A 22,588-nucleotide genomic window follows, 5' to 3' on the forward strand; every position below is an offset into this window, starting at 1 on the left:
CTTGTGGTGCCAGCATTCCATACGGGCACTGGTTCATGTCTGGGCTGCTCCACTTCTGATCCAGCTCTCTGCTAATAACCTGGGAAAGCAGTAGAAGATGGCCCAAGTCCTTGGGCCCCTGCACACATGTGGGAGACCCAGAAGAAGCTCCTGGCTTCAGATCAGCTCAGCTCTGGCCGTGTCAGCCATTTAGGGAGTAAACCAACAGATGGATGTCCTTTCTCTCCATCTCGCCCTCTCTCCATCTGTAACTCTATCTCTCAAATAAATAAAAACATCTTTGGAAAAAAAAAAAAAAGAATGGCTTTCGACTACCACGATAACCCAGATGGAATGAACAAAGTGTTAGATATACACACAATTGATCATGAGAAGGCCAGGAGGGTCATCTGGGCCTTGAATGTAGACTCATTTAGAGTGAACTCCAAGGAGTTATTTCCTAGTGAGGTTTACCACTATACACAGGGACAGGCTCAAAAGAAATGGATGTGCACCTTGCAATTTTAAATTGTGTCTTGCCTGAATCTTATCTGGACCTCAAATGCCAAGCGAGGAAATTTTTGCTTCAGACTCAATTTACTTCATTCCAGCTAGTCAGCATGCTGGACACAGAGTACCTAGTTCTAGCAGTGGCGTCTGAAATATAGTTTAGTTTATGGACCCTAGATCCGGATGGTCTAGGTTTGAAATCTATTACTTACACATTCTGAGACCCCCAGCTAAATCTTTGTGCATCACTTAGCTCGCTTGCAAAATCAGGATGACAGTTTATCACAAGTTTTACGAGCATTGCATTCCTTAATACATGAACAAATGCTATATGGGTTTGCCCTAGCATTAACCACGTAGTAACCGGAACAATTGCATTGAGCTTTTCATTCTAAACAAAAGGAGGAAGGCAGGGGGATCTGGATCTTTTCTGACTTCTGAGAGGTCTGGATTAATAAATAAGGGCTTAGTATCACAAGTCCATTTGGAGGAGCCATAGGGAAGTGGAATTTGCATTGATCCTGTTAGGGGTGCCTGGAATTCCACGGCGTCCTAGGCCTGCTCAGCGCTGCGGCTGTCCTGAGCGCAGCTCCGGGGACGGTGGCAGAGGCCGTTGCCTCGGGCCTGGCACACTCTCCGCCTAGCTCTCGGCACCACTCGGCCCCTTCCGCACCACCTCCGGGGCCCCGCGACAACGCTGCAGCTCCGCCCCTAGTCGGGAAGATTCCCTGCTGTCGCTGCGTGCCGGACGTGACAAATGGAAACGGCACGTCCCACCAGTGCCCTCGCAGACAGACAGAGCCTCGGAGCAATGGCATCGCATCCGCCCTTTCGGGCTGCGGCCAATAACCGCGGCTCTGCTCAGCGCGCCCAGAACAGCAGCCGGGAAGGGGCGGGCGGGAGGCGGGGCTTCGGGGACGGTGTGGACCCGGTCCCGGGCGTCGCGGCTCCCAGTCTGGTGCACGCGTCCGGCCTGATCGCACGTTGCCTGCTCTCTTATCCCCTTCCCGCCGCTGCCTGAGACCCCGGCCTCTCGCCTCCGCTTAATCGCCAAGATGTCACTTTCTAACAAGCTGACTCTGGACAAGCTGGACGTGAAGGGGAAGCGAGTCGTGATGAGGTAATAATACGTCGGTACCCGCACGCCCTCGGACTCTGCCGCAGCCTTTCTGGCCGGGGCTGACTTGCTCCCTTGGCTGCCCAAAGTTGCTTGTAGCCTTCAGCCGGGCCTCAGGGGTGCTAGGCTTGCAGGGCGAGGCTGCTGTCCGTTGTGGCTGGGACTTATTTGAGGTTTCTAACTGCATTTTTGCCCGCTGAGAAAGCGGCTGTAGTCACTCTTTGGGCGTGGATTCCATTGAGTGAGTGAGGGTTCTGATTGCTGGGACCCGTTTTGCTCTCTTTTTTATTCTTGAAATGCAATTCTGTCGCCTCCAGCTCCTAGTCGGCATGGTGGGACTTAATGCTTATCCCGCAAATCTGTAGGCCCCAAGAAAGGGACCTTGAAAGGTCATTGGGTAAAATTTCCCTTCCCCCACCGCCCCAGACCATCCCAGACGAAAGAGAAATGGCTCCCATTTCAGAGGTCCCTGCACAAAGGGATAACCTTTCCCAGAGGATGCCGATTTAAATATTCAGTAGAACTCCTCTAAAGAATTGGGGGTGGGAGGGTGGGGAGGGGCGTACCAGAGGAGGCCTTGCAAAGCTTATGTAACAGGCCTCTGTCGCCATACCTTGTCGTTGGACTCCAGGCCCCGAGGTGTGCATCAGAATAGTGACACATGCTGGGTAATGGCAGAGCAGGGTGTGGCTCCTCATATTTGCTGTTCTCCAGCCTCACACTACATGTTCTAGAGGAGCTGGGTATTAGAATTGGGGAAGGCTCTTCATGCACTTTGGGGTCTCTTGCTCTGCACATGTGGATCCCAGGTTACTTACCAACATGGCTTCTCACTTATATGCCAGAATCCCTAGCGTGATGTATGGAATTTTTACATTTCTTCTTTTTGTAACTTTGCCCGGAGCAAAGTGTAAGAGGATAGTTAAGTGGGTTACTGATGCACCAGCCCGTGCATATATCTTGGCTACCTCCAACAGTGGGCTTTTGAAGGGCTTCAGGGGCTTGGATTAATTGTGTTGTGCAGCACTGACCCTTTCGAGAAGTGGTTGATTGATGGACAGGGAGATGAATGGTGTGATCCAGCCCTATTCCCATTTTGGGCAGGTTCAAGTGAGGGCACTTTATGGATGTTAGCAGACACATAAGGCAAGTGAGGATCTCCCTCCCCTAGCTTTAAACATTTGAGGGTACTTAAGACTTAAGAGAACTGTATAGATACTCTAAAAGTTCACATAGCTCTCTTTCCCTATAATTTAATTATGGCCAATATGAGTTTATAGATGGTATTTTCTGCTTTGCTATCAAGACTCCAATAGCTTAGATCCACGAGAAACACGTGGTGTTCACATTGCCCCAAATGGCATAGGCCCTTCTAATCTTGGCAAAGTCGAAATCACAGCCATTTTAGTATTAGATAAGGGCCCTTTTTGACCCTCCTGTGATACTAAAGAAAGGGAATAGAGCCAATGGAGAATAGGATGGATAGATATTGGTGTAGGGCTAACTGTTGTTTTAATTATTTCCTTTTATCTCTGTGCTCCATGCTGACCTTTGCAGATACATGCAGCAGCTGAAAGACAAGGATGGGCATCATGCTGGTTTCTTGCCTAGAATTGCAGTCTTGAGCTTTGTCTCCTTTTCCCCAGGGAAAGTGGTCTGAGGAATTAATTCAGCTCTCTTGGGGATAGGACTGGAGGAGGTGCTTATCTCTCCCTGTGCAACTAATAAAGTTACCTTTAACAGAGATTAATCCTGAGCTTTGAAATGATTGGCTACTCCTGTTTAGTTGATGCAGAGTGACCTGTTCAAGGTTACTGAACTAACAAGTTGGTGGCAGAGCCACGACTACATTTTGGGCCTCCCTGGCTACCAACCAGATCCTCTAAATACAGGGGGACTTTTAAAAAGCTCCTGGAAAAATGAAATTGCAAGATCAAAGTGTCAAAAAAATTAAAATCTATTCACAGGTGTTTAATAATACACATTTTCCATGAACTTTTCAAAGCCAGCTCCTTGGGGGATGTAATGACCAAGCACAGGTTGAAATCAACCCTTTGTGTGCTGAAGGTTGCAATCATTAATTCCACCCCCCCCCCCCGTACCTAATTTGGATACATTCTATTTATTTAGGTTTTGAACAGGTATTTCGTGCTCTGATTATTGATTCATCCCCTTTGACAAACAGGGCTATTTTTTTTTGGAGGAGACCAGGGCAACCCAGCTTTGTCAGCTCAATTCCTTTTTGTTTCAATGCCTTTATGTGGTGGTTTCTGGCAGTGTTTCAGAAATGGGGCCTCCTGCGTAGTGGCTGCTTCATTTTCCTCCTCTCTGTGTACTGCAAAAAAGGAACTCTGGTATTTGCTGACTCTTCTGGCCCCCAGGCTTGAATAGGCAAGGGCAATTGACTGAATAGTGAGGGCCAATTGACCGATTAGCCAGAAGCCTCAGACTAGTTTATTACCATATTCTACCTTAATTTTTTAGGGCTCCAGTTGCCTCTCCTGCCCCCTTGGGTAAACTTCCTGCTTAATTATGCAGTGTCATTTCCTTTCTTTCTCTTATAGGTTGCCAGTCATCCTTTGCCTGCTTGTAAAAAACTTCCCTTATTTTGTTTCCCTCCTTCAAAAAAAACCCTGTGGTTTTCTCAAACTTGTTGTAACTTGTTAAGCAACAGCTTTGATGTCCTGCAGAATGAGAAACAGGAAAAAGTGAGAGCATAGGAAAAAACCCGGCTCTAGACAGCCAGAATACCCAAACTTTCCAATCAGGAACAGTGAAGCAGTGGACAGCATGGTTCTGGAACTGGGCCTCGATTCCAAAATTTCAAGTAGTAGAGGTTTAATATTTGAATTAAGTTGGTGTTTTAAAAGTTTCATTTTGAAGTAATTTTAGATTGACAGGAAGTTGCAGAGATTGTGCAGAGGGATCTCTGTTCACCTAGTTTCCCCAATGGATACGTCTTCCATAATTAGAGTACAGTAGCAGAGGTCGTAGACGCTGGTGTACAGTGTATATAGCTCTACGAGGTTTTATCCCATGTGTAGATTTAATCACCACCAAGATCTCCTTCATGTTTCCCCTTTTCCCCTTACTCTTGGCAACCACTGATCTGTCCTCTGTTTCCAAGAGTTGCCATTTCAAAGATGTTCTGCAAGTGGAACTAACAGTAAGTAACTTTTGGGAATTTACTTTTTTTTCTTTCTTTTTTTTAACCCAGAAACCTTTTATGTAAGGTATACAAACTTCATGCATTTCATAAATACAAGGGGATTGACTTTTTCCACTCAGCAGAATGTCCTTCAGAATTACCCAAATTGTTACATGTATCAACAGTTCATTCCTTTGTATTGCTCAGTAGTTTTCCATGGTATGGATGTGTCAGAGTTTGTTTTACCGTTCACCCACTGAAAGATATTTGGATTGTTTCCAGTGTTCAGCTATTCAAACAAAGTTGCTATGAACATTTATTGTATAAGTCTTGGTATGGAATATGCTGTCATTTTTTTTTTTTGGGTAAAGACCTAGGAGTGGAGTTGTTGGGTCATATTGAACCTTTTGAGGGATCACCACGCTCTGCCAAAACTACTCCACCATTTTACATCCCTGCCAGCCGTGTGTGATTGACCATTTCTTTACAGCCTCACCAGCATTTGGTAGTGTCATTATTTATTCTAGCCTTTTCGATGAGTGTGTTAGTGACATCCAACTTTGTACCTGAGGCAAAGCTCAAGCGTGTTTAAGGGAAGTGTAAAAGGAAGGGGTGCAGATGTTAAATAAATGGAACAGGTATGTAGGCAAGAGTAGTTCCTGTCCTTAGAGGGGAAATAAGCAAAGCCATTCAGATGGGGAGGGAGAGATAATCCAGAGAGCAATGAGTAAAATCTGATGTTCATCAGTAAGCTGATGCCATGGCAACTTGCATAGAGGAGACAGATTCTGAGTGCTTCTGCCCCCGAATACTCCTTCGTTTAAGTCTGGGGGTAGAGCGCAGCACTGCAAAGGGGTGGCTTGTGCTCATCCTCTTACCATTAGCCCTTTTGACTACTGGCCTTCTGGGAGGCTGCATGGGGGGAAAATAACCCAAGGTAATGGGATACTCTATCCTCTTCGGAATGTACTTTAAGGCTGGCAAGGGCCTTGGTCAAGATATTTAAAGATGCTTATAATCAGAATCAAGTGGCCTGAAACGAAGTCGAGTGTATTTCTTTCTGCAGAGACATAGTGCCTTTAATTATGAAGACTTTAAAAATGAATACAGAATTATTGTAATAAAGAATTATTTTTGTTCACTCACTTTTGAAAAAATTGCTCTCTTAGGCACTATGGAGGTAGACACTATTATACCCATTCTACAGATGAGAAAAAAAATCATGAACAAATGATTTCAACAGGCAAAACTTACCTTAAATATAGCTGTCACATATAATTGTTTTTACTCATATCAATGTAGGCTGAGTTTCCAAGGAGTTCCGAAGAATTGATTCTTAAAAAGAGTAAAGCCAGTAATATGTTGAGTAAGAAAAGAGAGACTGCAGTAAATTATTAGTTTGCTCTGGCCATCTCAGCTGGTCTGTATGTCCCACCTTCTTGCAGACTATGAAATAGGCCATCTGATTTATATGGTGTGTCTATTGCTTGAAGGATACTATGTGAACTTGGTATTGGACACTGGGTTTCCAACCAGTCTGAAGGCCAAAGTTTTCTCCAAAAAGAATGATATTCTCTTGCTAGGTTTTATTCTTTCAGTTAATTTCTTCCTTTGGCGTGATGTTAGTTAGCTTTACAAGGACCCAGAAATAGTATCAAAAGAGTCAGACTCAAAGAGCATTCCTTATTCTTCTTCACCCTTTCAGCTGCCCCTCAGGTTTAAATCACTTTGCCAGGCCCACATAGAAATCTTTTTAGATGGAACTGGCTTTAGCTTCTCAAGTCTTCTGGGCTTCTTCCTCTAGTTTAAGTTGGGTTTTGTTTTGTAAAATTTCTTTTTAAAGGAGATACTTAGTTAAAAGGGTACACAAAATAAAGCTCAAAGAATTACCACAAATAAGCACTTTTGTATAATAACCCAGGTCAAGAAATGGAATGTTACTGGGTCCAGCTTTGTGGCAAAGCCACCTGCAATGTTAGCATCCCATATAGGCACCCTAGGTTGGAGTCTCGCCTGCTCTTCTTCCAATCCAGGTCCCTGCTAATGGCCTGGGAAAGCAGTGGAGGATGGCCCAAGTGCTTGGGCCCCTGTACCCACATGGGAGACCCAGAGGAAGCTCTTTGTAACTCTACCTTTCAAATAAATGAGAAATCTTAAAAAAAAATAAATTGAACATTACTAGAATCTTAGAAGCCCCCTCTGGTGTTCCATCCCAGACTGTATTCCCATTCTCCTCCCCATGGCTAACTACTATCTTGCCATTTAGTGCTGCTGATTATTTTTAAGGTGAGATTTGAAATTCAAATTTATAGAAGTGTATCATTAACAATCTTTTACTCTTTGAGACAATGAAAAGTTGACCATGCTCCTGAACCTGAAACTTGTTTTCTCTTTTAGAGTGGACTTCAATGTTCCTATGAAGAACAATCAGATAACAAACAACCAGAGGTAAGGTCCCCGCTAAGCCTTGACTGGGTTTGAGATAGATGTGGGTGGTGAGAAGAAATGGGTTTCCTTTCATATTGTGGAACTATAGCAACTTAAACCATAGGATTTTGGCTTTCCACTAACCTACCAGCTGGCCTGCTTTGTTTCTAATTTCTGAGAATTAATAAATAGAAAAAAAATCACTTTATCTTTTTTTTTTTTTCATAAAAAATGGAAGGGTGAACTCCTGTTTTTTTCCTAATTTGAAGAATTTTGGGTTATTTGTTTTTAGAAAAATGCCAAGGATTAAGGTTAATTGGCTTCTCTTGCAAGAAAGAACTGTGTATGAGAAGGATTTTTTAAATGTCAATAATTATTAAGCTTATATGTGGTCTTACAAGCCCCTATTCCAGATGGCTCAAATCCGTTTTGAGAATGATTTATTTTTGCTTCTGAAAAAACAGAAGGGGGAATAGTTCAGAAGTAACATTTTCAATGGATTAGCTGCTCCAATGTCTTGTGTCTTTGATTCAGGATCAAAAATTTTAAGTGTTGATCATGCTCTTGTTTTTACTAGATTGTAGAAGGTTTTTGTTTTACATTTTAAAGGAAGTGTTTGAGCTGGGAAGGTGCTTTTCAATGACCTAGACCAGTGCTGTAGAATAGAAATATAAGGTGAACCACATTTTCTTTAATTTACTAAGTCTAAAATAATCATTTCAATGTGTAATCAATATGGAAATACTTTAAAGGAACATTTACCTCCTTGGTACCATGTCTTTGAGACCTAACCTGTATTTTACCCTTGCAGCTCGTCTCAATTTGTACTAGTCAGAGTTCTGGTATTCAGGAGGTACACTTGGCTAATGGCTGCCACATTGGACAGTGCACAGCTAGACCCAGAACATCTGCACTATTGGTCCCAGTATAGAACCTAGTATTTTGTCAAGTACATACCTGCTGCACCAGGCTGGCAGAACCTTTGCACAAGGAAGCTCTGACCCCTCTTGATTTTCATTATCACACCTAGTGCAGAAAAGATAGGAAATGTGCCCAGTAAGGCATTTTATGAATAAAGGGCAGAGAAATATGTCTGGGTAAAGAAATCCGTGGAGTTAACAAAATGAAGCATTAGAAGTAACAGAACTGGAGCTGGCATTGTAGTGTAGTGGTTAATGCCGTGGTGCCAGCATCCCGTATGGGCACCCTTTTGGGTCCCTGCTGCTCTGTATCCAATCCAGCTCCTTGCTAATGGCCTGGGAAAGCATTGGAAGATGGCCAAAGTCCTTGGTCTCCTGCCTCCCACGCAGGGGACCTGAATCTGGCTCCTGGCTACTGGCTCCTGGCTTTGGTCTGACCTAGCCCTGGCTGTTGCAGCCATTTGTGGAATGAACCAGTGGATGGGAGATCTGTCTGTGCCTCTCTCTTTGTAACTCTGCCTTTCAAATAAATAAAATAAGTATATAAAAAAGGAATAAAAGAATTTACTGATAATAGGTAACTCTAAAAATTAATTGGTTTCATCGGGCAAACTTTATAGCTGCTACATACTTATTTGTATACATGAGTTATATCTGCTAAATAGCATAGGCTATTTTAGAAAAATAACTTGGTTTTTTATCATCCATTGTCTGCTCAAATGACACCTTCTGGGTTTTTCCCTTGCCAGAGTATCTAAAATCTCCTCTATCATTGTTCCCCAATCATTTTTTTTTCTTTCTTTTTTTTTTTTTTTGACAGGCAGAGTGGACAGTGAGAGAGAGAGAGACAGAGAGAAAGGTCTTCCTTTTTTGCCGTTGGTTCACCCTCCAATGGCTGCCGCGGCTGGCGCGCTGTGGCCAGCGCACCGCGCTGATCCGATGGCAGGAGCCAGGTGCTTCTCCTGGTCTCCCATGGGGTGCAGGGCCCAAGGACTTGGGCCATCCTCCACTGCACTCCCTGGTCACAGCAGAGAGCTGGCCTGGAAGAGGGGCAACCGGGACAGAATCCGGCGCCCCGACTGGGACTAGAACCCGGTGTGCCGGTGCCGCAAGGCGGAGGATTAGCCTGTTGAGCCGCGGCGCCGGCCCCCCAATCATTTTTGTACCCCTACTTTTTCTTATTTTCTGCCTTACCAGGATCTGATATACTATGTGTATACGCACATATATATTCATTGTCTCTCCCGCCATTAGAATTTTACTTCCATGAGAGCATAGGCTGTGCTGTAATTTATTTCTATAGCCCAAGAGCCTGGAATGTCCAGTACAAAAGAAACATTCAATAAATATTTGTTGACTAAATCAATGTTTTTCTTGTTATCAATTTTACTTTCTTATAAACTTACAAAAGTAGAAAGTTAGCAGATTTGTGCAACAATTTTAAATGTTTAAAGAGAGCTTAATTACCTTAAACTATAATGTGGTGCAGTATGGAAACCAAGTTCTATATAATGTATTTAATCTACATAAAAAAGGGTCGATAATGGGTATAGAAAAGTTACTTGATATTTTAAATTTTCCTCAAATTTCCTTTGATGGTTTCATGATTTGGGGATTTTACATATTTTCCATAGTCATATTAGAAGGGTTTTCTAGGGGTCCCCAAGACCACCCACATGTCCATAGTGGTACAAGGAAGACTGGCATCATATTTAACTTCTGAAAATGAAATCTGAGGACTACCATTAAGTTGCCAACAATAGAGTGAAGGAACTAGGCAAAGACAAAGGGACTTTATATTTTATGAGGTTGTGAATTTATTTCCCACTAGTTCCCATGAGTAACATTGTTCTGTCTGCTCTTTTTGCTTGCAGGATCAAGGCTGCTGTTCCAAGTATTAAATTCTGCTTGGACCATGGAGCTAAGTCCGTCGTCTTGATGAGCCACCTAGGCCGGCCTGATGGTGTCCCTATGCCTGACAAGTATTCCTTAGAGCCAGTTGCTGTAGAACTTAAATCTCTGCTGGGCAAGTAAGTGCCAGGCTCTGGTGCTGGTAGACTTCATATCAGGAGACATTGTCAGACATGTTGTTACTGGTTCTTAACTTTCAAATGGCTTCAGTGTCTTCATCTGTTGCCCTCTGCAGGGATGTTCTGTTCTTAAAGGACTGTGTGGGCCCAGAAGTGGAGAAAGCCTGTGCCAATCCAGCTGCTGGGTCTGTCATCCTGCTGGAGAACCTCCGCTTTCATGTGGAGGAAGAAGGGAAGGGAAAAGATGCTTCTGGGAACAAGGTAGGGCATACGATTTTCAGCTTACTGCGGGTGAGGAGGGCTGGTGTCTTTCAGATTGAAGAATAGAGGAAGCTCATATTTATTTTTTCTTTAGAAACCTTTTTATTGAAGTATAACATAGATATAAAAATGCAACTTGATCGATTACTGTCAAGTAAGCATTTCTATGCAGCCACCACCCAGGTCGTCAATAAAATGTTACTAGCATCTCAGAAGTCATGCTCGAATGGTTTTGAAATACCTTCGAAACAGAGGTCAACACCATTGAGATAGAAAAGTACTCAGTGAATATGATGTTCAGGTCATTGCCTTGGATTTAAGGCATTTTCTGAAGAAATACAAAGCATTTTCCTTTAACTCTTTCCTTAAGATAAGGAGGTACAGGTATCATCTTCATTTCATAAAGAAACTAAGTCTCAAACACATAAACAAACAACAGCTTACATCAGAAAGGAGTCATTGAAAGAGGTAGTGGTGATGTTGCTGGACTTCATAGATAAGTCCATTAGATCAGCAAACTTTGTCTTAAATGGCCAGATGGTACATATCTCAGGCTTTGTGGGTCATAGTTTAGTTGCGACCATTTATGGTCTGTGTGGGAACTACTCACCTCTGTCCTTCTGCCATTGGTAATGCACAATACAGATTACTATGATCTGACAACCAGAACTCAAATATTAAATAAGAAAACTAGCTTTTTGAGGATGATTTTGAATTTTCCAGTTGCCTAGACAGGAAGCTGAAGGCACGTTTTAGTACTTTTCACTCTTGGTCTCTAGTGTATCAGAGAACATATGCTCTGAGGCTAGTAACTTCTGACATTTCTTAAGGTCATTGAAAGTGCCTGCTTTCAAGCAGTTTCTTTTCTTAGCACCACAGGCTCTGGCCTTGCCTTATCCTGTCTTTGGCATGGTTTTGCTACTGTAGTAGGAGTCAAATGCTGACCTAAAATTTGATGCCCTTTGAAACTGAAATTCAAGATGCACAAACTCTAGGGCCTTGAAATGACAGAAGGCAACTGGCAAATTGAGGCAAAGTCTTTTATTCAAGAAATGATGACATGACTATGTTAGTCTATATGACTGAGTTAATTGATATGTAGTGTCTAATGACTTTCAGTATCTGAAGTTTCAGGAGCTAGTCACAATTTGAAATGGATTTTAAAAAATTCCAAGTGAAGGCAAACGTTTTTCCTTTATCTAATATACTCAGTATTTTTTCTTTGTATTTTTAATTGATACATAATATTTGTACATATTATGGAATATAGTATGGCAATTGTTAGAAGCATCTTCCTTATAGTTACTAGCAGATCAACAATGAGAAATGATAATTGTTGATTTCTGTGGTAACTTTTTCATGAAGAACTTTGAATTTACATCATTATTTCCCTTAATTCTTAGAGGGTTATCATGCCTTTTTGGTAGATGGGAAATCTGAGGGACAGAGAACAACTTCCCAAAGTGAGTTAGTGTCAGAGGCGGACCTAGAACCCAGATCTTTTGACATTTGGGTAGTGTTATTCCTACAAGAAGCATCTTCTAATCAGCAGTGCTAGACAATTTTTCATTTTAGAGAGATTATGGGGCCCTAGAGTCCTTATTCACCAGTGTATAATGTTTGAGGTCCTTTGCCGTTGCCATGTTTCCATCTGCCTTCTTTGTCCCAGCCTCCCCTAGTTGCTTTCATGAGGGATACATGTGAGGGCCTCTTTCCCTTGGTAGACATCAACTTGAGTCTAGTATAATACTTGCTTTTACAAGGAGAATGTTAAAATGAGAAAATGAATTGAGCTAAGGAGAGGAAAGTGTAATGAGAATTTTGGTCTAGAGGTTGGGGAGATGCCAGTAGGATGCATTAGAAGTTAAGCCATAGCTTGGGAATACTGGTAATTTGAGAAAATTTCAGGGAGAAAAGACCTGGAATATTTAGGAGAAAGGACAGATCCTATTGCTAGTTGTTGCTGTCTCACCAACTCATGGTGGTATGAGATGCTTTCATGGTTTTTTTTTGGAGTCATCAGTATTTCCTGGGTTGTTTTTTTCCTGCAGATTAAAGCGGAACCAGCCAAAATAGAAACTTTCCGAGCTTCACTTTCCAAGCTAGGAGATGTCTATGTCAATGATGCTTTTGGCACTGCTCACCGGGCCCACAGGTATCAAGAGCTTTGGTCGAATACTAGGCTGAGGGCAATATTCGTGTTTACTTGAGCAGCCTGAGCTCTGGGTAGTTTTGGGGATTTCTATATTGTACTGCGATCCTTTCAGTTTCTCTCATTGGAGCTACTGTGACTCTTGTTGAATATCCCTGATGCAAAGAGGAATAAAGGTTAAAAATGTTGGGAATTGTGGGCTTTTTGTATAGCTGTGGGTTGCCCTTTTCTCACTTTACTGAGTTCTCCCTTAAGGAATTTTATGAAATCAGAAGCTACGCTGTCATCAACTGGCCAAATACTTATTGTGATTATGCCCTGGGCGTGTTGAAGCTTCTGCTTACGTTCATTGCTTTTTACTCTTTCATTTTGACCCTGCGCTATTAGTCAAAAACCTTGTACCTAAGTGTTTTTGTTGGTTGATGTTGCTGTTTCGGGATAAAAGAAAGGTTTCCTGGAGTCTGAGAAATGAAAATATTTTGGTAATGAGGAAATAGCTTCTAGGACTGGAAGAGATGGTGGGGTTTGAGCAGAATTTGAATGTCTTTGGTCTTTCCTAGCTCCATGGTGGGAGTCAATCTGCCACAGAAGGCCGGAGGGTTTTTGATGAAGAAGGAGCTGAACTACTTTGCCAAGGCCTTGGAGAGCCCAGAGCGACCTTTCCTGGCTATCCTAGGCGGGTATGCAGAACTCCTTAAGATCATACTTTAAGTAGTATTTGCCTGGTAGTAGGCCATAATTTGGGTGGTTCATTGTCAAATAGCGCAATCACACTGTGGGTGACTGAGGAGAACTTAGTAAAGTTGACTATCTATAAAGGTGACTTAAGTTTAGGGAACCACAAAGGGACAGTGCAGTAACCTGGAGCTAACACCATCCCAAGGCCTGAGGGAACAAAGGGAGGGATGGTTACCAGAATCAAAAAGAGGACAGTTGTGTGGAGAGGGCCTTTGGACAGGTCTTTGGTAAAGGGATGCAGGGCTCATTACTGGCAGGGCCAGAGCCAGGGGATATTTACTCTGAAGCAGTCTTCTGCTGTTTCACCCTCAGCCATCCCCAGTTGGCTGAAACTCAACTGGAAACCAGAGGGCAAGGGAGCCCTTTTACAGGCTGCATGCAGGTCAGCCTCCTGGGATAGAACAGGGTGGAAAAGGATAGAAAATGGTGCTTGAGGGAAAAATGGGGAAAGATCCACCAGAAGTGCTCATCTGATAATTCTGAAGCTCTTGAATCTTTCACATACATTCAGCCTCATGTAAGTTTAAGCTGTCGTTTAGACTGCATCTCTCTAGATCACATACCTACTTTATATTTTCTCCTACAGGGAAAGGCAGCATGTGGATAATGATACTCTAATGGTTTAGTTAAAAATAGAAACTTCAGAAGTGAAGGTCAAGAGGATAGATTTTCAGTGATAAAGTAGGAATGGGGAGCTTGGGACTGCTTATAAGATAACTTCTTGTCACTTGGCATGGCTGTCTAGGTAGCAGCCTTTTTATGGCTGAAGGACCATGAACCTTGTAAAGAGCAGGGTTTTTTCCCCATGGGACTGCCACACTCAGCATTTCCTGATGAAAATTGACTCTGGAGTTGGGTGTCAATTTCAGATAGCATAGCTACTCTCCAGCCTTCATGGCCCCAGTTTCAGTGTCCTAAAAATAATTCAGGTGTGTACAGGTTTCTGTGTCTCGTTCTTACAGAAGAGGTATGTTCCCAGTAGTGTGGCTCTTGTGTATTGAGTTATAAAGGTCAGACTCTGATCTTTGCTGACTTGGAGATTAGGATTTGAGCTGTCTGGCTTTCTTCTCCAGCTTTCTGTAGACATAGAATATGGGAATGAGTGCCACCTAATGATGATGGTTAGGTTTAAAAATTTTTTAAAATTAATTTATTTGAAAGGCAGAGAGAAAGAGAGACTCCAAGATCTTCCACCTGCTGGTTCATTTCCCCAATTCCGTCAGCAGCCAGAATTGGGCCAGGTCAAAGACAGAAGCCAGAAACTCAATCTGGGTCTTCCACAAGGGTGGCAGGGACTCGTCTGCTTACGCCTTCACCTGCTCCCTCTCAGGGTGTGTATTAACAGATAGCTGAAATTGGAGCAGAGCTGGGACTTGAACCCAGGCACTGTGATACGGGATGCATGTGTCCCAAGCAGTAGCTTAACTGTTGTACTTATGGTTAGGTTTAGACATGTGTTCTAAGACCCCCAGTATATGCCTGAAGCCACATGTAGTATAAAAACCCTACAGGTAGTATGTTTTCTCTCGATGCATATGTACTGATTATAAAGTTTAATTTGTAAGTTAAGCACAATAGGAGATTAACAACAATAATAAAGTAGAACAATTATAATAATATTCTCCAATAAAAGCTACTAGCATTCCCCATTTAATATTTTTAGACCATAGTTGACTGAGAGTAATCGAACCACAGAAAGTAACAGTACAGATAAGGGGGGACTACTGTAGATCTTTTGGGAAGTTGATGTGGAGGTTTCTTTTTACTACCTATCTTACAGTGTAGTGCCCCTCAAACAGTGTTTGAGGCCATGTTGTATTTGATTTGATTTTTTCTAAAGATTTATCCATTCACTTGAAAGTCAGAGTTACATAGAGAGGGAGAGGTAGAGACAGAGAGAGAGAAAGAGGTCTTCCATCTGCTGATTCACTCCCCAATTGGCCACAACAGGCAGAGCTATGATGATCCAAAACAGGAGCCAGAATCTTCCTCTGGGTCTTCCCATGTGGGTGAAGGGGCAAAGGACTTAGGCCATTTTCTACTGCTTTCCCAGGCCACAGCAGAGAGCTGGACCAGAAGTAGAGCAGCCAGGTCTCAACTGGCGCCCATATGGGATGCCGGCACTGCGGGTGGCAGCCTTACCTGCTACGCCACAGCATTGGCCCCATGTATTTTGTTTTAAAACTTTATCATGGAAACACTAAAAACTGTATAGAAGTTGAGACATTGTATACATCTCCAGGTACCCATTACTCTGGTTCAATAATTAATTGTTGATATTTCTAGCGATCTTTTATCTGTGCTCTAACCCTTTCATCTATGCTGAAGCCTTAGACACTATATGCTTATAATACTGTTATATGCCTCTATAAACTGATAAGGATATTTATTTTATTTGAAAGGCAGAGTGACAGTTCTTCCATCCACTGGTTCACTTCGCAAGTGGCCACAATAGCTAGGGCTGGATCTGGCTGAAGTGCAAGCCAGGAACTCCAGCCCAGATCTAAGTACTTGGGCCATCTCCTGCTGCCTTCCCAGGTACATTAACAGGAGATCCGAAGCAGAGTAGCCAGGGCATAAACTGGTGCTGTGATATAGGATGCAGGTGCCTGAAGTGAGGGCTTGACCCCCTGCACCACAACATCCACCCCAAGAGCTTTCTTTTAAATAGCCACATTATACTTAGAAAATTTAACAATTTTCTTTCTGTCATCTAACATCCAGTCTGTATTCAGATGCTCTTGATTATCTCAGAAGTATCTCTTTACTATTGGTTTGTTTGAATAAGGATTCATGTAAAATCCATGTACTGCACTTGGCTGTTAGGTATCTTTTATTCTAGAATAACCCCCCTTTCCTTAGTGTTTTCATTCTGTTGATTTGTTGAAGAAACAGGGGCAGCATTTGAGCTGTAGACTATCCTACATTCTTATCTTGAATTTCATTTCCCATAAACTTTGAAGCATTGTGTGTGTGTGTGTGTGTGTGTATGTCTGTATGTGTTAAAAACAAATAATCCAGGGTAGGCATTTGGGGTAGCAGTTAAGAAGCTGCTTGAGATGTTTGTTTGCATCTCATATTGAAGTGTCTGGATTTAATTCCTGGCTCTTCTCCTGATTCCAGCTTCCTGGCAGTGTGCACCCTTGGGAGGCAGTAGGTAATGGCTTAAGTAGTTGGGTCCTTGCCACTTACATGGGAGACCTGGACTGAGTTCCTGACTTCTGGCTTTGGCTTGGCCCAGCCCTAGCTGTCTCTGGGCATTTGGGGAGTGATCTAGGTGATGGGAGATTGCTATCTGTCTGTCTCTGCTTTTCAACTAAATAAAAGAAATAGATTTATGGCACAGCAGGTTAAAGCCCCAGCCTGTAATGCCGACATCCCATATGGGTGCCGGTTCGAGTCCCAGCTGCTTCAATTCTGATCCAGCTCCCTGCTGATGTGCCTGGAAAAGCAGTGGAAGATGGCCTGGAGGAAGCTTCTGGCTCCTGGCTTTGGATCAACTCAGCTCCGGCTGTTGTGGCCATTTGGGGAGTGAAACAATGGATAGAAGAGGTTCTCTCTCTCTCTAACTTTGTCTTTCAAATAAATAAAATAAATCTTTAAAAAGGTAGATTTAAAAAATAAAAAATAAGGGCCAGTGTTGTGTAGCAGGTGAAGCCGCTGCCTTCAATGCTGGCATCCCATATGGGTGCCAGTTTGTGTCCCTGCTGCTCTACTTCCTGGCCCTGACTTTAGAAGCTCCTGGCTCCTGGCTTCAGATCGACCCCAGCCCTGATTCTTCCAACCATCTGGGGAGTGAACCAGATCTGTGTGTGTGTGTGTGTGTGTGTGTCTGTGTCTATCTCCCTCTCTGTAACTCTTTCAAATATTTAAAAAAAGATGAAAACAATCCATTCTTACACTTTGTAGTAGCCAGTCTTTGCAGCTGAAATAAGTAGTAAGTTGGCCGCCCATTTCCCCACATCACTGTTTGTGGGTCTTTTTGCTCTCACAAGGAAGGGGAAAGGTCCATGTGTAGGATCTTATTTCCCTCACCTGGAAAATAAGCTCCAAAGGCATAGGGATTTTTCTCCTGCTCACTGACGTTTCACAAATACCTAGACTAGTGCCTAATACAGATTAGGTGCTCAATAAATTTGCTGAATAGGGCGGTCAAACAGAAAAAAAAATGCTGTAAAGCAAATGTCCCAGTAGCTGAGCATGGGGTATGGGGTATGAATTCAGACTAGGAATATATTTTGTTTTTCAGAGTATACCTATTTGGTATACAATGTGATCCCTATATTAAGGTTAGAATAGTTCTGAGTAGCCTCAGGGATCCCACAGTTAGAAATCTTAGCCCTCTGAGTTTTAGCAGGGAGGGCAAAGCAAACTTAATTTGGGACCTGTGGTTTCTTTAGACAAGATGAGGTCTTCTAAGTTCTTGGTCTAGAGTCATACCTTAAAAGGAGTTCTTAGACACAATTTGACTCTCTTGGGTTGGAGAAACACAGGGCACAGTTAGGAAAGAATTTTGTCACTATGGGACATTGCTGTGTTCTCGTGGCTTGATATAAAAACTCAAGCTTTGTATAATGTTATTTCCCTAGCCAGTTGTTCTTTTGGTGATGATTCTTGTTTTCCCTCTAGAGCTAAAGTTGCAGACAAGATCCAGCTGATCAATAATATGCTCGACAAAGTCAATGAGATGATTATTGGTGGTGGAATGGCTTTCACCTTCCTTAAGGTGCTCAACAACATGGAGGTAGGAAACAGTGGATGTGAAATATCTGCTCTCCATGATAATAGTGGGTTATGTAAATAAAGCTGCTGCCAAGAGCCTGAAAAACTCCCGTTTTTATTTATTTCAGTAAGTTTTTCTTTTGTCCTTGCATTGTTCCTTTATTGTGTCTGGTTCCTATCTGCTTTGCGAGGCAATCATCTTCTTAGTGAAGAGGCTGATCTTCATCATCTTGGCTCCTCTATATAGATTGGCACTTCTCTGTTTGATGAAGAGGGAGCCAAGATCGTCAAAGACCTAATGGCCAAAGCTGAGAAGAATGGTGTGAAGATTACCTTGCCTGTTGACTTTGTCACTGCTGACAAGTTTGATGAGAATGCCAAGACTGGCCAAGCTACTGTTGCCTCTGGCATACCTGCTGGCTGGATGGTAAGTCACTTGGGTCGTTGATAGGATGAGTGAACAGAAACTTTTTGGTATCATTGATTCATTCACTCAACCAACCAACCAAAACTTTAAAACAATCTTTATATATGAGAGAACGCCAGATGTTGCAGTGAGTTACTCTTTGTGGGGAGAATCCATGGGGGAAAAGCAGTGGTATTAGATTTCTCCTGTATTCATCAATAATGTGGGAGCAAAACCATTTTTAAAATTTCCTTCATCTATTTAATGTTTATTAAGTACTTACTACGTGCTAGAGACAATGCCATGATTTGGGCTCTTATGTTGCTAACTTGAAACCTGTATAAGAAAACTTTCTTATGAAACTGTTAAGTTAGTAGACGTATACTTATTACAAGTAGGGGAAAGGTGTGTGTGCAAAACTAATGTAAATAGTTGTTTGTAATGTTCTCTACATTATTGGTCATTTTGATAGCTGTATAAGATTATATCAAGCCGACATGCTAGTTTGCTTAGTCATTTTCCTTTTATTGGGCATTTGAATGTTTAGTTCGGTGTTTCTCAAAGTAAGGTCCCAAGACTAGTAGTATCAGCATCATTTTAAAAGTTATTAAAAAAATGCAAGTTCTTGGGCCCCACACGAGATGTACTGAGTCACAATCTCCGGGGATGGGCCCAGTAATTGATCCCGATGCACACCACATTCTGAGAACTACTGATACAATTCAGTGTTTCTCAATCTTGGCACACAAGAAATGCACACAGAAAATGCATATTATGAAAAAGAAGCTGTATGGATTTCAAGTAAATTTAATTCCATTTACCATGAACTTTTGCAAGTCCCTTCACATTAACATCTCAGATGGTTTTTGGTGTGGGGGCTGTTGCACTGTAGGATGTTTAAAGCATCCCTGGCCATTAGGTGACAACCAAAAACATGTCTAAGTTCTGAGGTTTTCTAAGAAAAGACTTGATCTTCCATAAAGTAGAATTTTTGGGTCATTGGGCATGAACAGGCTTCCAATTTTGAAGACTGGAGTGTACCTTTTTTTTTTTTCATCCTTGAGTTCTTGTCTTGGTAGAGGTGGTATTTGCTCCCCCATTAAGTAGTTTCTCTTGATAGCTCATCTTCTCTTTTAACTCTACCAACAGGGCTTGGATTGTGGTCCTGAGAGCAGCAAGAAGTATGCTGAGGCTGTTGGTCGGGCGAAGCAGATTGTGTGGAATGGACCTGTGGGGGTATTTGAATGGGAAGCTTTTGCCCGGGGAACCAAAGCCCTCATGGATGAGGTGGTGAAAGCTACTTCCAGGGGTTGCATCACCATCATCGGTAAGGGGTCCTGTACAAAGGTGACACTGGAATTCCAATCAGGGAAAGGTAGAAAGGAATGGTGAGCTTTTCTTGAGTCTGTTGGCTCTGAACTAAACAGGTGTGAAATTCAGGGAGGAGCCTCATGATGAGATGGAGCTGGGGGGTTCATGAGCTACCTGTGGGTCAAGGAGCACACCACTTTAATGTCTTGGTGCCAATCATTTTCTTCTCTCTTTTCCTCTTTTGCCAGGTGGTGGAGACACTGCCACTTGCTGTGCCAAATGGAACACGGAGGATAAAGTCAGCCACGTGAGCACTGGGGGTGGTGCCAGTTTAGAGCTTCTGGAAGGTGAGGTTCTCTACATTTTGGCTTTTTGGGCAAAGGGTGGAGGACTGCAGTGAATGGTGGGTATAATAGAGTGGAGAGTTAGTGGATAATTACTGTCATTCGTAGTCATTATTAGCTGGATGGTACAAATGGAAGAACTTGAAATAAAGCTCCTGATATCCATTTGAAGTGGGGAGGGACCCAAAATGCCAAAGTTGCCCAATTCTTGTCCACAAAAAGATGACATGTTACTGGGAAGATAGAAGGGGACAGATCTGGTTTAATGGGCCTTATAGTAATTCTGTCTCTGTATGTGTGCTCTCTCAAAAACAGGTAAAGTCCTTCCTGGGGTGGATGCTCTCAGCAATGTTTAGTATTTTCCTGACTTTTGGTTCCTGTTCTTAGCCCCTAAGTCAACTTAGTGTTTTCTGCATCTCCACTTGGCATTAGCTAAAACCTCCCCCAACATCAAGATTCAGCTAATGGCCAAGAGATGCAGCATCAGGAACCCCTTAAACAGTTGCACAGCATCTCAGCTCATCTTTACTGCACCCTGGATTTGCCTACATTCTTCAAGATCTCATCTAATTTCCTAGTGATGAAGCCATTGTACATTCTAGAGTGCATATATTTATATTTTGCCTGTTCAAAGAAAGTGAGCTGTGTTAGCTTAGCTGTCTTTTTGAAGTAGTTTATTCTGATTAGCTTTGTCGCTGCTTCACTATTCAGCATGGAAACAAGATAAAATACTAGTTTGAGACAGGCAAACAAAATTGATGATCACGTAAATAAACAATAAAAGTGTCCATTGAAACTGGGATTTTTTTTCCTTGTCATTTTTGTTAGGAAGTGTGAGAACAGACTCTCAGGGAAGGGATTAAATGTGTACACTCTGTCAAGGGCCTACTCTATAGCAGACATTGTACTACTGCTTTACTTCATCAGTTACACATGATCATAATTTTAAAAATATTTATTTATTTGAGAGGCAGAAAACCAGAGAGACAGAGTTCCCATCTGTTGGTTCATTCCCCTAATGCCCACAGTGGCCTTTGGCCAGAAACTCAATCCAGTATTCCCATGTGGGTACCATGAACCCAATTACTTGAGCCTGCTTGCCTCCCAGAGTCTACATTAGCAAGAAGCTGGAATAAGCAGCCAGAGCCAAGTATTGACCCAGGTGCTCCAACATGGAATACAGATGTCTTAATTTGTCTTAACTGCTAGGTCATATGCTTGACTCTTGCATGTTCATAATTTAAAAAGTCAGGGCTTTTAACAGAACAAAAAAAGTCCTAGCCCACCCATCCCGTTCAATTCCCATTCCCTAGAGGTGACTGCTTGAGTTTTTCTGGTATTTACCTCCATGTTTCTAAGTAACATGCTTATACAAATATCTGTTATTTTCTTACAATGGAAGATTGAACTCTTTTTTTTTTTAACAGGCAGAGTGGATAGTGAGAGAGATATTTTCACTTCTTTATCTCAGTATAGTTTTGTCATTGTTACAGATCAGATCAGAAGTCTACACTATAAACACCATTCACAGCTGAGCTACGTAGTATTCTATGATTGTACTTAGGAAACTTTCTGTGGAGCTGTTAGTGGTTTTTAAAAATTTTTCTTTTTGCCACAAACTTGTCAGTTTCATGCCTAAATCTGCCAGAACTGTCAATGTCTCAATACAAGCTTATCAGCTTATTAATTTTTAGAAACATACTTAAGAGGTTGAGCGAGCGAGCTGCCATTCATATGTTCTCCAAATACCCACTGTAGCTGGGGGCCTGCAGCTAGGAGCCAGGAACCCAATTCAATGATGTCTCCCAGGGCCTGCACCAACAGGGAACTGGAATCAGGAGCTGAGCTGGGGATTGAACCTAGGCACTCTGATGGGTTGCTGGCATCCTAACTAGTATCTTAGCTGCTAGGCCAAATGTTCACCTTCAATCTGACCTTCAATCTGTTAATTCTTATTGGAGACATTCTTACCAGAGTCCAACATACCTCTGCTCCAATTTGTTATGGCTGCCCTTTGGGTTTTCTGCACAGCTGCTACTCTGGAAATTTTCACATCCTGTGTTGAACTCTCTCCCATTTCCTGGATCCCCTTCTCTTGGTGTACTCTGTGGGACAGAAGACTCCACTAGCTTCTTGTTGGGGGAAACAAAATTGCTGAGAGCTACTGTGTCTGAAAATGTCTATTTAACTCTTAGACTTGATTGCTTATTTGGTTATATAATCGCCCCCTTCATATCCATGGAAAGTTGGTTCTAGGAACACCCCCCAGCAAGGATACCAAAATCTGCAGGTGCTCAAGGTTCATGTAAAATGGCATAGTATGTGCATATAACCTATACGATTTAAATCATCCCTAGTGTAAAAACTATGTAAAAAGTTGTTTAGGAAATAATGAAGATAAAAGGTCTGTTTATGTTTAGGACAGTTTTTTAAAAAATATTTTATTTATTTGAAAGGCGAAGTTAGAGACAGGGACCTTCCATCTGCTGGTTCACTCCCTGAATGGCTGCAATGGCTGGGGCT

At 42.4% G+C, this 22,588-nt stretch overlaps 1 protein-coding gene across 1 annotated transcript; it reads left to right on the forward strand.

Moving 5' to 3' along the window:
- The first annotated feature begins 1,425 nt into the window (after positions 1-1,425).
- On the forward strand, positions 1,426-20,865 carry PGK1 (phosphoglycerate kinase 1). Its single transcript, XM_062184245.1, has 11 exons — positions 1,426-1,609; positions 7,152-7,202; positions 9,976-10,131; positions 10,248-10,392; positions 12,444-12,547; positions 13,105-13,224; positions 17,912-18,026; positions 18,252-18,431; positions 19,560-19,737; positions 19,970-20,068; positions 20,381-20,865. The coding sequence occupies exons 1-11, from the start codon at positions 1,545-1,547 to the stop codon at positions 20,419-20,421; spliced, it is 1,254 nt and encodes a 417-aa protein (XP_062040229.1). The 5' UTR covers positions 1,426-1,544; the 3' UTR covers positions 20,422-20,865.
- Positions 20,866-22,588: the final 1,723 nt, after the last annotated feature.

This window comes from Lepus europaeus, chromosome X (assembly GCF_033115175.1).
Source record: "Lepus europaeus isolate LE1 chromosome X, mLepTim1.pri, whole genome shotgun sequence".
Lineage (NCBI taxonomy): Eukaryota > Metazoa > Chordata > Mammalia > Lagomorpha > Leporidae > Lepus > Lepus europaeus.

What these genes read in the sequence shown, in the direction of transcription:
- PGK1 (XM_062184245.1), top strand. Translation starts at nt 1,545, where the DNA reads ATGTCACTTTCTAACAAGCTGACTCTGGACAAGCTGGACGTGAAGGGG. An exon ending in AAGATGCTTCTGGGAACAAG is followed by an intron (nt 10,393 to 12,443) that starts GTAGGGCATACG and finishes TTTTTCCTGCAG; the next exon opens with ATTAAAGCGGAACCAGCCAA. An exon ending in AGGTGCTCAACAACATGGAG is followed by an intron (nt 18,027 to 18,251) that starts GTAGGAAACAGT and finishes TCCTCTATATAG; the next exon opens with ATTGGCACTTCTCTGTTTGA.